Below are 15,721 nucleotides of genomic sequence, written 5' to 3'. Positions count from 1 at the left end.
CCTTCATCTAGTCTTAAAATGGGTTTTAACCATAGCAAGAAGTCACTTTGTCCATGTATCATCCATTTTTGTGGCATAAACTTGACAATACAACAATCAAAATTTTTTTTAAAAAAAGTTACCAGAAATGAAATGAATGTTTGTATAATCATGTTTCAAAGCAGGTTCCTTGGAAAGCCATACACTCACCTGATTCAAATAAGTGGCCACTGATAAATCTATTTTTTGACCATGGGCAAATCATAAATTTTCCATGCGTGAGGCAATTCTCTAGAAAAGCTTAGTTCTTTAAGTAACTACATCAGTAGAGGGGATTTCCCACAATGCTGAATACAGATTTGGAAAAAAGAAAACGCTGCCAGTACTCAAGATAGTTTTGACTAACTTCGGAGTTTATCAGGCACACAATTAAAAAAAATAATCGGTAACATTACTTGATTACAAAATACCTTTCCTTTCCTGGAATTTTATTTTCTCCTTTCTTAACTCCTTAAATGAGTCTGACTGGAATGTGGAAGTACCCTAACATCAGGAATCAGAGGGCCAAATCCACTTGTTTGCTGCTGCTTAGTTCTAAGTGGTAACATAATTATAACTGGCCAATCCTCCAAAATATCCAGGTTCCTATACAGAATCCACTTTAAGTCACTGCTGCCTTTAAGAGAAAGTGAATATAGAATTATTCCAATTTAGAGCAAATTAATAGTAATGGTATGCTATCAAACTTTTTGAAATGAGTAATTTCAGCTATTTTTCTTTTACATTATTAGAATAATTTTAGCTTTCAACTTAAGATATTCTTGCTATTATCTCCATCTGTTCAATCTTAGCAAAACCTAAGCTTTGACACTACCATTTGTGATACTCTACCCAAACAAAAGTCACTTTCAAAAAAAAAAGCATACCAACAATTGAATATCAAAAGACATACTATAAAGTAGGTGGCAAACTTGGCTATACCTTCCCATAATAAAAAGAAAATAAGCCAACAAAACTGTAAAGTGAGGCACAAATTCACAACTTTTATTAAGGTCCTTAATGGCTTAAAAACATACTTGATTGTTCTGGAATTAAATTCCTGAAATTCTAAAACGAGCCAAAAGACATTGATTTAATTAAATGCAAACAAATAACCTATAGTGGAAGCTGATTTTTAAACACTCCCATTTTTCTACCTTGCTCCATGTAACATTCCTATATATCTTGTTACTAAACTCCTTGAGAACAGGCCCCATGTCTCCTACTTCTTTGGTATCCCCTACAGTACTTAATCCTTGTTAATTTATCTTATTTCACTGAAGCTCCTATGTGAAATCAGTCTCTCTTTTCAAATGAAGTAGAAAACTCGACATATAAGAAGGGAAAAACACAAGGACATGGGCAAAAGTAGAAGAAAACCAACATATGAATCAGCCCTCTGCAATGGAGAAGCTACCAACATCAGGGGACTACAATAAATCTGGGTTTCATAACTGTCATTTACTTGGAAGCTTTTAACACTCAATGCAAACAGCAGTTTCTGAAAACTTTTTGTCCCATCAAGTATATGAATGGACTTAACAGTACTGTTGAAAATATACATGCACACATCCACACTCACGTGCACCCACAGCATCCCAGGTATCTGTGAAACTTTATTATAAAGGGATTTTAATAACCAAATAGCCTAGGGGTGGAATACTGGATTCATAAACCACCAAGTGTTAGTCACCTTGGATCCTTTACAGTAGTAAATTGTTTTGAGTTGATAGCAACAGATATTGCAAAATTTTTAAAAATCATATTCTGACCATTTTATTTCCTTACCTGATATGGACAGATTATGAAAAGAACTTCTGAATGATTTCCTTTGTTCTACAGGGAAGCTTAAATCCAGTTTAAGATTGGTTTTAAAATGCAAGGCTGTTAAATAGTAACCTTTTCTCAATAAGATGTAAGGCAGTAGCAGTTATTCTATTGACCACCTTCTTTCCCATCAGCAGGTGCTGAGCATTTTGGTATTATGTTATCAAGTACAACAAGCATGTAACATTTTTATTTTCTATAGTTAAAATAAATGGGAAAAATCTGATTTCTGTTTATATCCAAAATCAGGGAGGCAGCCCGGTAGAAAAAAACAGCAATGGCTCTGGAGTCAGAGGACCTGAGTTCAAGTCCTACCTCTGAAGCATACTACCTAGGTAACCTGGCCAAGTCAATCTCCCTGGGCCTAAGTTTACTCATCTATAAAAAAGAGAAGGTTAAACCAGATGGCCTCTCATATTCCTTCTAGCTCTAGACATACAATCTATCTAATTAATTCAACCTGCAGTTCTTGATATGCAGGAAGTAAAAGCTATTTTTGTTTAAATCTGGAATGCTACAATGAATGTCTAAATAGAAACATAAGTCAAGAAATCTAAAATGAGTTTCCTGATTTTATTTTTTTGAGTATTTCATTTTCATTTTGTTTTGGGTTGCATGCCCTGATCTGCAAAAGTTAACATGGAAATAAAGTTTCCATTTTTTAAAAAATTTACGCCATCTTCCATAAAGCAAACTCTTAAGTACCAACACTTGAAAAAACACACACAGTGACTCAATGAAACATTTTTAGTACAGCTGCATAGAATTGATCTCCAGAGAATTAAACACTTATGAACATTCTTTTCTGGCCCCCAGTTTTACAATTTATTGGCTTAAGAGACCAGCTTAAGAGTCATTTGCTCTTACCTGGAGATATAGGCCAGAAACTAAAATTCCTTAGGCCTTTCTTGTCCCTAAGGCGTCAGGAGTTTTGAAGGTCTTTAAAAAAGATACCCCCAACTATACATATACATACATACATACACACATATATGTTATGTGTATACTGGGATCACACTACCTCAAATATTTCCTAGTGTGAAGCAAGGAAGAGGAGGAGGTTCGAAGAGACCAAGCTTGCCCTTCATTTTAAAATAAAAGCAAAACAAAAAAATCCCTCATGACTTACATAAGACTTTGAAATGCACTAAAAAGAAACTTTAAAAACTAGAATGAAGCCATCAAAGATAAAACCCCCTGAATATGTGGAGTTATCCCAAAGAGACACTGATGCAGAATGAGTCAGAGTGAGCTGGGAACTCCACAAAAGCAGGTACCAAAAGGATCATAAATTACACTGAGGACTCTCCTCTTTGAAGGCTGGTTAAGGAGGTAGGATATCATAAAGTTGGTTTTTTTTTTCTTTCTCTTTTTTTCTTTTTTTGGGTTTTTTTTTTTTTGGCCTCTGAACATTTTTTTTAAAAAATGCTTTGCCCAGCTGGTCCTTCAGGCAAATTGTGGAGCACTCTACATACCCCATGCCTGATAAAAGGATATTCTATAGTTTCACAGCTATAGTTGTACATATTAAAATTAAGTGACTTACTCTACTTGAGTAAATCTAACAACTAGAAAACAGCAAATTGATAGCTTTTCTTTTTACTTACAACTGTCTTAATTTTTTAAAAATAAGAGCAGATGACTTTGTATTCAAAGACTACCAAAGTGTATATTTGATACTGACATGCAAACGTAAAATATAAATCTCATGGCAACTCTGTATCATACCTTTAAATAAGGAAATGACAAAGTTTGCTAACTGTGCAAAATATTAATTTGCTAAAATATTTTACATGATAGTGAAATAATACATGTAAATGTAAAGTTGACAGATGAAATGAATAGGGGGGTTCATAGAAATTTATCACATTTCGGTAATTGTCTTTAGTATGGTTTTATATATATATATTTCCTGGTACACAGCAAAGTTTATCACAGAAGATAAAAATTCTTTAAAACAAATCTAACAGGGAATTCTCTAGGCACCTTCTCATATAAAACACAAAATGAATGCAATTATCGATCCATCTGAGAAAGTTTTGCAATTTTTAAAAGGTTGAACATCATTTTCCCCATTTAACTATAATTTACAGAACTTTAATAAGGCAAGACAAAATTTTGTGAAAAAATGTTGATACAAAATGATGTAAACTAATAATTTATATTTAAAAACCCTGACAGACAGGACAAAAGTGGAGATGGACAGCTGAGACAATGCCTGTTCTTCTAAAACACAGAATTGTGCACAAGTTGAAGATTTCAAAGAACTTTCAGACTCTGCACAGTTTTGGCTTTTTGTACATTTTTTTATATTACACATTTTAAATCATATTAGGAATGCAAACTAGAACTGCACACTACTTCAGTGGAAAAAAGTTCGACATTGTGCAATTTTCTGCCTCTTAATTTTAAAAAGTGGCAGCAATCCCTGCATTTATTGTGTTTCAAACAAGGATCTGAGAAACATTATCAAAAACAGTAATGAAGGCAAAAATTGGCAGACATCCAGCATCTTGTTTCTTATTAAAACAATGTGGATGACAAGTAATTTCATGATTAAAAAATGAATTTCTTTTAAATAAATACATTGTATCTGACATTTGCACTGACTGATTTGATAAATCTTTAAGTAAACAAAGGCTTTACTACACTCCTTGTAGCCTCAAGCCACTGGTGTTAAGATCCCGTAGTCCTTTCTCATTGAGTCTCATAACCTGCCACGCGATATCCAGTTTGATTGGGTAACATGCTCCCATTCTGCCCTTGAGGTGGCTGTACTCCATAATTTGCACCCATCCATGGTGCAGAAGTCTGTGGTGGTGGTGGTGGTGGAGGAGGAGGAGGTGTCTGACTGGTTAGAATACATGGGGAGGGAAAGGGACAGAAGCCATTTAATTAAAAAGGTACTTTAATGTCAAAGAGCACATTACATGAAAAAGCTGAAAACATGTTCTCGCTAGCTGTTAAAAAGGGACGAGGGACACATGCAAAGAACTATTAAAACCTTGTGAAAAGCAAAAGGAAGGTTTTTTGGTTTTTTTTAAAGCAAGCATTCCAATATACCAAATTTGGATACTGAATCATTTAACATATTTTTGATTAGGAATTATTCTATCATAAGACTACCTATTCTGAACAGGTGCTTTCTTAATACAGTACAATTAAACATTTTACCACAAGACTCAAAAAACAAATAAAAAGCTTCTTATCTCAGAGAATTACCATTTGTACACCAGGCAAAAGAAAAATCTTTCAACTTGTTGAAATAACAAAGAACACTGACAATATGGTCAGATATGGCAGAATGCTCTCATGGTTCCTCAACAAAAGAAGAAAAAGATCACTTTTTACTTAACATATGTAAAACTAGAATTCTTTTTTCCTAATAGGAAAAAAATAAATAGGGCATTCTCTTTACAAACGCCAAGTTATTTTTCTCCCCATTACATCTGCAGAAACAAGAAAGCCTAATCTCATAATTTATCTCACTATACAGAAAGGGCCCATGAAGGGATTTATGTTGCACACATACAGAATATAGAAAAATTTCTCAAAGTAGATTCACCACCCCTACACAAACACATACTATCCCCAAAATAAACATTCTTCAAAAGTGGCTTCCTATGTCCTCTAGGATCCAGAACATCATTTGTCAGGGGGAAAAACCCCACAAATATAACTGCCAGTGAAGCAAAGGTATCCAGAATGGCTACTATGTGACAAGAGGAAAATATGACTAAGGCTCATCAAATTTTTTGCTTGCTAAAAAATGGTCTATTCCATGATTAAGAATTGCCAAAACTGATGAGACAGGATACTCATAAAGGCAATGTTTACAAGAAAATTCTAAAAGCAAACATTTCAAGTCAGAAACTTCACTATTTCAGAAACCAACAATTTTGACATAGTAGCTATGCTTTAGTAAAAGCAGCATAATGCCCATTAAATGTTGAATATTTTCTCCCTAATGGTCCCTATTCAAGCAACAGTAAAATAGCAAATATACTTACTTAAATCCCTGTTGATTCCATGCCTGTCCATACATTCCATATGCAGGTACTTGCCAACCATTGGGCATGTACTGGCCAATTTGTTGGGCATTTCCATACCACTGGCCCCACTGACCATAAGCCTGTGGATATCCAATTTGATTCTGCTTTTAAATAAAATTATAACAACTCAAGTTAGTATTATATGAAGTTACCAAAGCAGAAAAAATCTGAACATAAAAACTATATCCACTATTTTGAGTCACAACACATAAGGGCCATTATCACAATGAGAACAAACTAGAATTTGACAAGTGGTTCTTAATAAAGTGAAGTTGTACTGCTGTATTTCTGCTCGGCGTTCTTAACTGCAGACTCTTTGAAATGGAGTAGTATAAATTGTATTGATAATGAAATGTACTTGAGTGTGTGTATAGGGAGCGAATTTTTTTAAAAAGCAGCAGAGATGACTGATTTAAAGATTACTGGTAGAATGCTTTATGACTTGTTATTCTGAAAGGGCTACAAATCCAATCATATTTTAAATGTGCTGAAGGGAGCGTGGTATTTACAAGACTCCTACTGTGAATCCTTGGTACATAAAAGTGCTCAGTAGGAATTTAACAAATACTCAACTGACTGACTTTTCAAAAAGCAAATAATGACCCCTTGACTTATAATTAGAAAATATATTTATATTTGGGTTTGCATACTTGCACAATCCAGGACATTCCAGCGCCTACTTATTATGTGCTCCATCTATAGCTTCTCTTCAGAGGAGAGCGCTATGGTGCAAAGTTTAAACCACTAGTTGCACTGAAGAATAATGTACAGCAATCTGGAGGACAACTTTAAGGCCCTAATAAATATATATTAACAATTTTTTTTAAATTGACCCAAGCATGCTTGTGAGTTATCTGCACAGTATGTGAATAAATCTATCAAGTATTAAAAAAAGATTTAATACCCTGTTATGTTTGTCGGAGCATTTTTAAATCCACTGTGTGAGCATGAGTCAATTGAGGAGGTCACATTCACCATGTCACCACTGCAATCCATGAAACACCACTCTGGAACTATAATACATGTAGGAACAGCCCTTATACACTATAATTTTAGCTAGAAGCCTATTAACAAGGATTTAATAACAAATATTTATTCTAAAGTAACCCTTATGAGCCCAGAAATTAAATACCAATATCAAGAACTCTCTTACCTGTTGAACTGGATTTAGCATATCAAGAGTTTCTTTGCCCCAATAGCATTTCACAACATGTCCTTCAATTGTAGTACCATTAACTGAAACAATTGCATGTGCAGCACTCTCATGGGAATTGAACCTATTAAATACAATATTTAAAATAACCAATTATGTATTCTCTTAATCACAAAGAAAATCTAAAAAATAATTCAGCCAGCCAATCTTCCCCACTTCCAAAAAAGGTTTCTTTATTGATTCTTTAAAGTGATCTCGGGGCAGCTAGGTGGCGCAATGGATAGAGCACTGGCCCTGAAGTCAGGAGAAACTGAGTTCAAATCTAGCCTTAGACACTTCACACTTACTGTGTGACCCTGGACAAGTCACTTAACCCCATTGCCTAGCAAAAACAAACAAAAATTAAAAAAAAACAAAACACAAAAAAACCCAACAACAAAGTGACCTTATATTTACAACCATAGGATTCAGAATTGGAAGGGACTTTAGAGACCATCTAGTCTATAGAGTGATTTTCACTTATCAAAAAGGCTGTGCTCCTTTGGCCTTTGTGAATGGGAAACAGGAAGACGTAAGCATGGAGAATTGTCTAACAGCGGCAAATATGATGAACACTGCTACAATTCCCAAATATGTTTTTAAACCAAAAAAAGCAGTCAAACACACCCAAGCCTCTGAAATAGAATGGGCTGAAATCATAGTATAATTGTGTTAAAAGCAATCTTAATGATGATGAAACGGAAGCCCAGAGATTATGACTTGCTCTCCCTTACCACCTCTAATCAAAAGAACTTTTCACACTGTTTTTTACTGATTTTAACCTCACGATCATAACCTTACAATTAAAAACAACATGGTAAGTTATTTCTGAACTAATGAGATAGAACACTATTCTCAGCAAGTGTTCCCAACCCAAGATAAAAAACTAATTTAAAACATCTCTACTGCAATTCATTTCCAAACCATAGTAATAGCCTAGAAACAGCCACAATTTCCTAAAAGTTTTTCTGAAAAATACAATAGATGTTGAAAAAGCATATATAAAAACTGTCTGAAGCGCTTCATATTAACTTTGCTCCAAATACATATGTCCCATATAAAAGGAGGTGAAAACACTTAGAGTACAAGAAACAGCTATCCTTTATTAACTGGATACTCTACAGAAAAATAAGCAATTAATCCCAAAGTAGCAAGATTAAAAGCTAGTAGCAAGCAGAAGCCACGTAATTTTAAGTCCAAGTGCTGATCATTTTTTTTACTAGGTCAGCCAGCAGCCATTTCCTCTTTTATCACTTCATTCTCCTTTTTCTCTATTATCATTCAAGATATGTACCAAGGCTCCAATCTTGGAAACAAAAAAAAAAGTCTGTCCTCAAAAAACTTACACTCTAACAGGGAAGAGATGTACATACATCAAGATATATAAGACCTATACAAATTAGTTCCAAGCTAATCTTAAAGGGGAATACATTAGCAGCTGAGGGGACTGGAAAAAGACCTAAAAAGTTCAGGATTCTAAGAAGAAGGGGCAAAGAGAGAGCGGGCAGTCCAGAGTAGAGGAGCCAGGAGAGTGGCAGAAAGATAAAACTTTGTATGAGGAAGATGGCTAGACAGCAGAGAAATAACTTGTAAGACCCCTGGAAATACAGGACGGGGCCAGGTTAGGATGAGCTTAAAATGCCAAAAAAGAGCAGCTTCTATGTGATTCTAGAGGGTGTCATTAGTTATTGAGTAGTGGAGATAACGTAGCCAAGTTTGTACTTTAGTCAAAGTACTTTATAAGCTGTGTGGAATATGGATTAAAGTGAAAGGGACTGATATAAAATACACTGTGAAGACAGAAGCAACAAGATTTGGAAACTGAGTGGCTATATATGATAGAGAGAGAAGCTGAAAATTACTAAGATCGCAAAAGAGGTGACCAGAGGGATGGTAGGGCCCTCAAAGAAAGTTGGGGGTGGGAGAGGAAAAGAGAAGGATAATGGATAATTGAGTTCTCTTCTGAACACGTTGAGTTTAAGATACTGACAGGATATCTAGTTTGGGACAGTCCAACAGGCAGCTACGAGACTGGAGCTTGGAACAGAGATGTAAGGCTTGAATACAGATGTAAGAGCCATTTAAATAGAGATAAGTGAACCCATAAGAACTGATAAGGTCACCTAGGGAGAAAGAATAGAGAGGAATATGGTCCAAGGACAGAGCTTTAGAGGGCACGCTATCAGTTAGTGAGCATGGTGTGAATATTTAGCAAGCAAAGGAGATCGGGGAAAAAAAAGCAATCAGAAGGACAGGAAGAGAAACAAGAGAAAGCAGTATCATAAAAACCCAGCAAGACTATCTAGGAGGCAGAGTGCATCAACAATGTCAAAGATTTCAGAAATGTCAAGAAGGATGAGGACTGAGAAGAGGCCATTAAATAGATACATATTGAACTCCACTGGCAAATCCACACAAGTACAACCTTCTTGATGTTGACACTTCCCTTTTCACCCCCTTTAGTCAACTATAAGAATAATTTGTGCATAATGATGTGAAACTGTCTATATGAAGCCAAATTTTTAGTCCATTTGTGAATCAATTTTGTTATATTACACAGAAAGCAAAATTACTTTTCCATCAAGCAAATAAAATGAATAAAAAAAATTTGAGGTAAAATCTCATTTCCAAAAGGAATTTTATATAGTACCTGATTTCTATCAGTGTTACTTACAAATAGCTCTCTCGGCTCAGTATATCTTTATCAAGGGATAAAATTATCTTGCTACATACTACATGCCCAAACATCTTTCCCAATATTGGTTTCAGGTACTACCATTTGTACCAATTATATATACCTTCCAAACCCCTACTCCTGAGTTTTAGGAATAACATAAGATTCCTTAGTTCTTCTCTCAAAAAAGAAATTTTCTTTTTTCAAAAAGTTTTACTTTATTGGGTAATGTTTTTCATACAGGATCCCTGCTGTACAGGAACAGAAGACACTTTGGTTATAGTAAAGAGAAGATTAGACTTTAGTGTCATTAGACCTGAGGTTAAAAAATTCCTAGTGAGGCATAACAACGAACAAGTCATTTTACTCCTCTGGACCACTACTATCATCTGGAAAATGACTTACTTCTAGGTCCTTTTAGCTCTAAAATTCTATGAACTACGACATAATCTTATCTATCAACATCCCTGGCTTAGGTTCTTTCTTTGATTTAAAAAGTTTTAAAATTATTTCTACAGATGAAAGAGCATAGGCTAAATGATCTTAAGTTCTTCAGAGGACAACTAAAAGGTTAGCTTCCCTGGATGACTAGAGAAAGTGCTTTCTTAATATTGAAGCTATCTTGAAATTCACAGAAAACCTATTTGAAAATGTAAAAAAAATTTTTTTTAAACCCACAAAAACATACCGTACAAATGAGTATCCTTTGTCTGGGAAGACTCGAATTTCCATTATCTGTCCAAATGGTGAAAAAGTCTGGCGCATTAATTGTTCTGTAATTCAAAAATGAGATCTAGTTTATAAAGATCCTACACTTTTCCTCTTTGGGTTTCAAAACGAATCATAAAATATCAATCTGAGACATGTTAGATAATATACCTGTCAGGCCTGAAGTAACACCTCCACAATACACAGTGCAATTGCTTGGGCTGGATTGATTTACCACATCATCATAAGACAGTTGTTTGGTATTTGCTAGGGGAGGGAAGAATGGGGGAAGGAAAGGAAAAGAAAGTTCTGATATTAAATTTCATAAATATTACTGTGAAACACTAAGAAAAAAATTTTTATTTTTAACTATCAATTCATATTCATGCATTACATTAATTCTACTTTCACTAATCTACACTCCTGTCAATCACAAAATTCTTATAAAAGTATTCAGTATTTATTCAGTATTTCCCCTCCACTTTTAAGCAAAAATTAGGAATATCACATTATTGTTATATGTATAAAAATACCATAAATAAAAAAGAACTTTTTAAAAACTGGTCTTGATTTGCTTTTCTAGTTCGGCAGCAAGTCTTCAAGAGCAGTTATGACATTTAAAACCTACTATGTTTTTCTCCCCCTTCCCCCCACTCCAATCTACATTTCTTTTTCTTTTTCAACACCCTTACATTCATATGTACTCTTTGGAGCTGGAGGTTTTCGTGTTGCCCAGTTAGTTCTGATTTGTCTTCCTCCAAGCCACTGTCCACCCATCTGCTGTATGGCATTTTCTGCATCCTATTCACCATAACAAACATAAAAGACAAAAATGTTTCAGTTGATGTTAAGTCAATTGGTCTGCATAACCATGCCTACCCAAAATGGACAGAATTACAAAGAAAAATTACTGCAAGAAATATTCAAAGGAAAATAAAAATGAAACTACAGAGCTAATTCACATAGGACCTTTGAATAGAGATGCTTTCAATAAAGCCTTAATAATAATAAAAGCTCACACATACATGGTACTCTACATTTTACAAAGCACTTTTCTAACAATCCTCAGAAGTTCCTTAGGGCAAGTATAAGTCATATTTTTGGCAACCACAAACACAGGATAGAAGTCTAGCCTAGAACCTGAAGTGAAAAGATTCCTGTTAGAGCTCTCTGGAACTCCATGCACTAGAAAAGTCCCAGTTCCTCACTTAGAACATAATAAAAGGTTATCATTAACTATTATATTCCCTAACAGACAGCCTCTTGCGTAAGTGGCAAGATATGACAATGAGGCAGAAGACACAACTAATCATACACAAGAACTAGAGAGTCTGGTCTAGCAGCATACAGCCCAAAACATCAACAGCCATTGAGGGTGTCATTATCTTCATCATGATATTACATCGGTTTAACTTGTTTAGTATAAAAAACAAAGGAATATCCAGTAACTTAAAAAAAACTTTCCACTAAAAATAATCAAAGTAAAAAGTATTCCATGACAAAGAAACAGAAATAAGACATTTACTTATAAGTAACAGGGTATAATGGAAAAAGCACTCAAATCAGGCAACCTGAGTTTGAATTTAGCTCTTAAAACTTATTAGCTGTGTGACTAAAAACATACTTGACTTCCTTGAGTCTCAAATTTTCTTTGCTATAAAATGAGGATAAGAACATTTGCTCTAGCTACTTCACAGGGCTGTTGAGACACTTAGGGCAACCTTTTATGAATGCAACAAAATCCCAGAACAACATAACGAAGATTTGATCTTAAGGAGTCATTACGAGGAAATGACTTAATTTCCTAAATGAATGTTCTTATCCACATGGAGTATCAGCAGAATTAACACTTTTTCTTCTCTGAACTCCCAAATCTCAAGATATTTCCTAAAACAAAAATTACTGGGAAAACAAATAGAAAAAACAAGGCTATGAAAGGATAACAAACTATATAGTAATTCTAGTATAATGTGTTAGCTGGAATGAATGATATAAAGTTGTCAAATACAACTATTTTGAGCCAAAATTTACTAGTAGTTTTTTTCATCAACTTGTGGTAATCAAGTATAAGAATGAACAAATTAAAGCCACAAGAAAAAATAAACTTTATCTGAGACAATAATTTCATTACCTGAGGTCTCCTCACAAATCTTTTTTTTTTGGGCGCCTTGTACATAGTAGGCATTCAATATATACTTCTTGATAAATGAATGATAAAAACAAGATGTAAAGGCACTCTACCTTATGGTGAAATGCTAATTGCTGAAAATGATCATAAGGTAAAAGGGAAAAAATGAGGGACAGGTACTAGACAACTTTTACACCCTTACATGATATATACTTGGGAGCACAAAGAGTCTTGCCCCTATGTAGTCAACATATGTCAGAAGCAGAACTTGAACCAAGCAAGGCCTTCTTAACTTTTAAGGCTATGAACTGTCAGACTGACTCTGAGCTTGATCAGAACTTACCCATTTGTTGAAGAAGGAAACGAAGCCATATCCTTTTGACTTTCCTGTTGCCATGTCTTTCACAACTCGAGCATCTCTAAAATCAGAAGCAATCAGAAATTCAGCTTTGCAAATCAAATTTTTCTTACAGAAAGAAAAGTGTGAGTTTCACGCACAATTTATTTTCATGTTTCATCATTAAAGTGACCCTTTTAACACACCAGCAAAATAGTCAAAGCAAGTTTTGCTTTTTCTACTATAAAATTTAATGTTTTCTCATGTAGCAGTAAATTAAACAAACTGTATAAACATGCAAATCATTAACTTCTCAAATATATGCAAATATTTTACAGAAGTTGATTCCCAGTAGTTCAAAATGCTTTTTACATTATGTTAAGCACTAGGCATGGTCAAAGCAGCTATTCACATTAAATAAGCCACTTATAGCTCACTAGCACATCAGATGAATGGCTCTCTTTAACCATGCAAATTTATAACTTGCTATTTACCAACACAATCTACCTACTCAGTAAAAAAAAGTTAAAATAGAAAAAATGGAAAAAATAGGAATTAAAAAGGCATACGTCGCCTGTTAACTGAATTCAATTTTCTCAGGTCAATTCGTTACCCCCTTTTTGGACTGTGGGCAGCTGTAAATTTTGAGAAATTGACATTTTCAGAAATGGTTGCATTATTGAAGAAAAATAAACACTAAAAACACTTCAGTTTCAATTACACACTAAAATTTTATACTAAGATTTTAAACTGCATTTTAAAACAGTAATCATACAGGATTGATTGGAAACTACAAGACATAAAAGCAAATTTTATAAAATTCAGAAAATAAATAAGAACTCCAACATTTATCCACTGTGAACCGTAGCTTGTAGTTAGCCAGGGCAATTCTGTCCACATTCTTCAGAGATACTCTGCAAAATAACCAGAGCCCTATTATTTGAGATTGAGTAAAATTCCAGCTATGATAGCTAAAACTCCATACCTCAAAAAACTGGAATGAATGTACTTCTCAAGCAATCTGTTTTAAGTTAGCCAGGTATGCTACAGTGCTTCTTCTCTGGTGACACACCACCAGAAGAGGCTATTCTCACCACAAAAACACGTATCAGAAAGCCAGACATGTACTATATTACATTAAAAGATCTACTATATATCACTCCAATTAAAATGTGTGCCATTTTTAGAGCCAATGAACTGACAAAAAGGTGATCAAAAGGGAAAACTATTGTCAGTCACTTTCTGGTATTTAAAAATCCATTTAATTTTACATTTCTGTGCACATGCACTCAATTTTGTAGTTTGACTAAATACTATACCAAAGTTATACTTTATCTGATTTTCTAATTTAAAACTATTCCTACACTCAAAAAGGAATGAATATGACAAAAGAAAAAGAGGAACATTTTTATTTTCAGCAAAAGGGGTAGGAGAGTAGGCAATATGCTACCAACTGTCTGAAAAATGTTTTCTAAATTTAGCAAATCTGTACACTGCACAGTGTAAAAAAAAAGCTGTCCGATTCACTTTATTATTTTTATGTAAATTTTAATTTAAGAAAAATCATGGCTAAAATTTTTTAATTTTAAATTTTTTAAATTTTTTTTAAAAAACACACACAAAAATGAGAATTTCCAATAAAGAAATCAATGAAAAGCTTGCTTAATATTAACTACTTTATGTGCTAACGAAGTTGGATGTTTTAAATAAGTTGAGAAAAAAATTTTATTTCCTGTGCCCTAAAATATAGCTAACTCCTGATAATTTGTTATAAGGTATAAAAATTGGAACACTAACAACAAAATAAGTTAACTTCTGCCTCTACTTAAGACTTTTATCTGAGTAAGTAAAAGGAATGAAACAAAATAATTTAAGATTCCTTTCATTCACCTTATTCATATCTGTGATGTAAGGGACAAATGAGTAGAGAAATATGCAAAGTAAATCATTAGAAGGAACAAAAGTAAAGACTGATTGCAAAACATAGTTGGCCCTACTGTTTTTCCAACCCTAAAACAGATTGAGAGAAGCAAAAGGAATTCAAACTCGACCTTATTTCCTAACCAGTTCTCAAATAATCAAAGAACAAACTTGGCAATAGGAAATTAGCTTTTAAAAGGAAATTTTTAGATATGTGATTTTAAGGCAATTAAAAAATATGCTACAATTACTAAAATCCTTATTTCACCTCTAAGTTTTTCAGCATTTACTTTTAATCTCTTGCCTGCCTTTTTAACCTAGCTTCTCACTCCCTCAAACGTAGTAAAAAACAGAATGGTTCATGAGCTGTGGGAAAGCTCAAAAATATGCAGTGGGCCAGATTTGTTGACTCTTGCACTAAAGGACCAATTACTTCCAATAATCTTCAATTTCTCATCACTAGAGTATTATTTTTCCATCAAGAAAAATCATACTTAGAACATAGTTCCTTTAAAAACTTTTAGCCAAATATAAAGACTGAATGGAACAATGACAAAACAAATGGAAAAAAAATTCTTAATAAATTACCATTTTGATAAACCTCACAAACTATGAGAATGCACTAGAATAAAATACTTTACAAAACACTGAAGTACTTTCTTGACTGCTACCTAGATTAACTGTCTTTACGAAGGTTTAAATTTATGATCAATAACAAAATGTAAGCATTTGGAAGTTTCATGAAATACTAATATACTTGTGTAAAAGTAAAAATAGCTTGGTTTTGTAACTAAACAATTCTTTTTTCCTAAATGTGCTCACTTATTGCTTCTATGAATATTTCACACAAAATGCATGCCAAAAT

The 15,721-nt window shown here is 33.8% G+C and overlaps 1 protein-coding gene across 13 annotated transcripts in view; it reads right to left on the bottom strand.

The window, feature by feature from the left end:
- Positions 1 to 1,002: 1,002 nt before the first annotated feature.
- TIA1 (TIA1 cytotoxic granule associated RNA binding protein) overlaps positions 1,003 to 15,721 on the bottom strand; it is a 44,191-nt gene continuing 29,472 nt past the window's right edge. For 6 of the 13 annotated variants that reach the window (XM_020985328.2, XM_020985331.2, XM_020985330.2 and 3 more), the window contains 7 exons: positions 12,943 to 13,018; positions 11,164 to 11,272; positions 10,643 to 10,738; positions 10,452 to 10,536; positions 7,051 to 7,174; positions 5,856 to 6,001; positions 1,003 to 4,696 (listed from right to left, as the gene is read on the bottom strand). In XM_020985328.2, coding sequence (XP_020840987.1) covers positions 4,543 to 4,696; positions 5,856 to 6,001; positions 7,051 to 7,174; positions 10,452 to 10,536; positions 10,643 to 10,738; positions 11,164 to 11,272; positions 12,943 to 13,018 — 790 coding nt within the window. In that variant the 3' untranslated portion in view covers positions 1,003 to 4,542. Of the gene's footprint in view, positions 4,697 to 5,855; positions 6,002 to 7,050; positions 7,175 to 10,451; positions 10,537 to 10,642; positions 10,739 to 11,163; positions 11,273 to 12,942; positions 13,019 to 13,505; positions 13,572 to 13,782; positions 13,851 to 15,721 lie in introns of those variants that run through there. The other 7 variants (XM_020985329.2, XM_020985335.2, XM_020985333.2 and 4 more) reach the window with 5 other exon arrangements.

Source organism: Phascolarctos cinereus, unplaced genomic scaffold (genome assembly GCF_003287225.1).
Source record: "Phascolarctos cinereus isolate Bilbo 61053 unplaced genomic scaffold, phaCin_HiC Scaffold_2;HRSCAF=192, whole genome shotgun sequence".
Classification (NCBI taxonomy): Eukaryota; Metazoa; Chordata; class Mammalia; order Diprotodontia; family Phascolarctidae; genus Phascolarctos; species Phascolarctos cinereus.
This window is presented reverse-complemented; position numbering and strand designations above follow the sequence as displayed.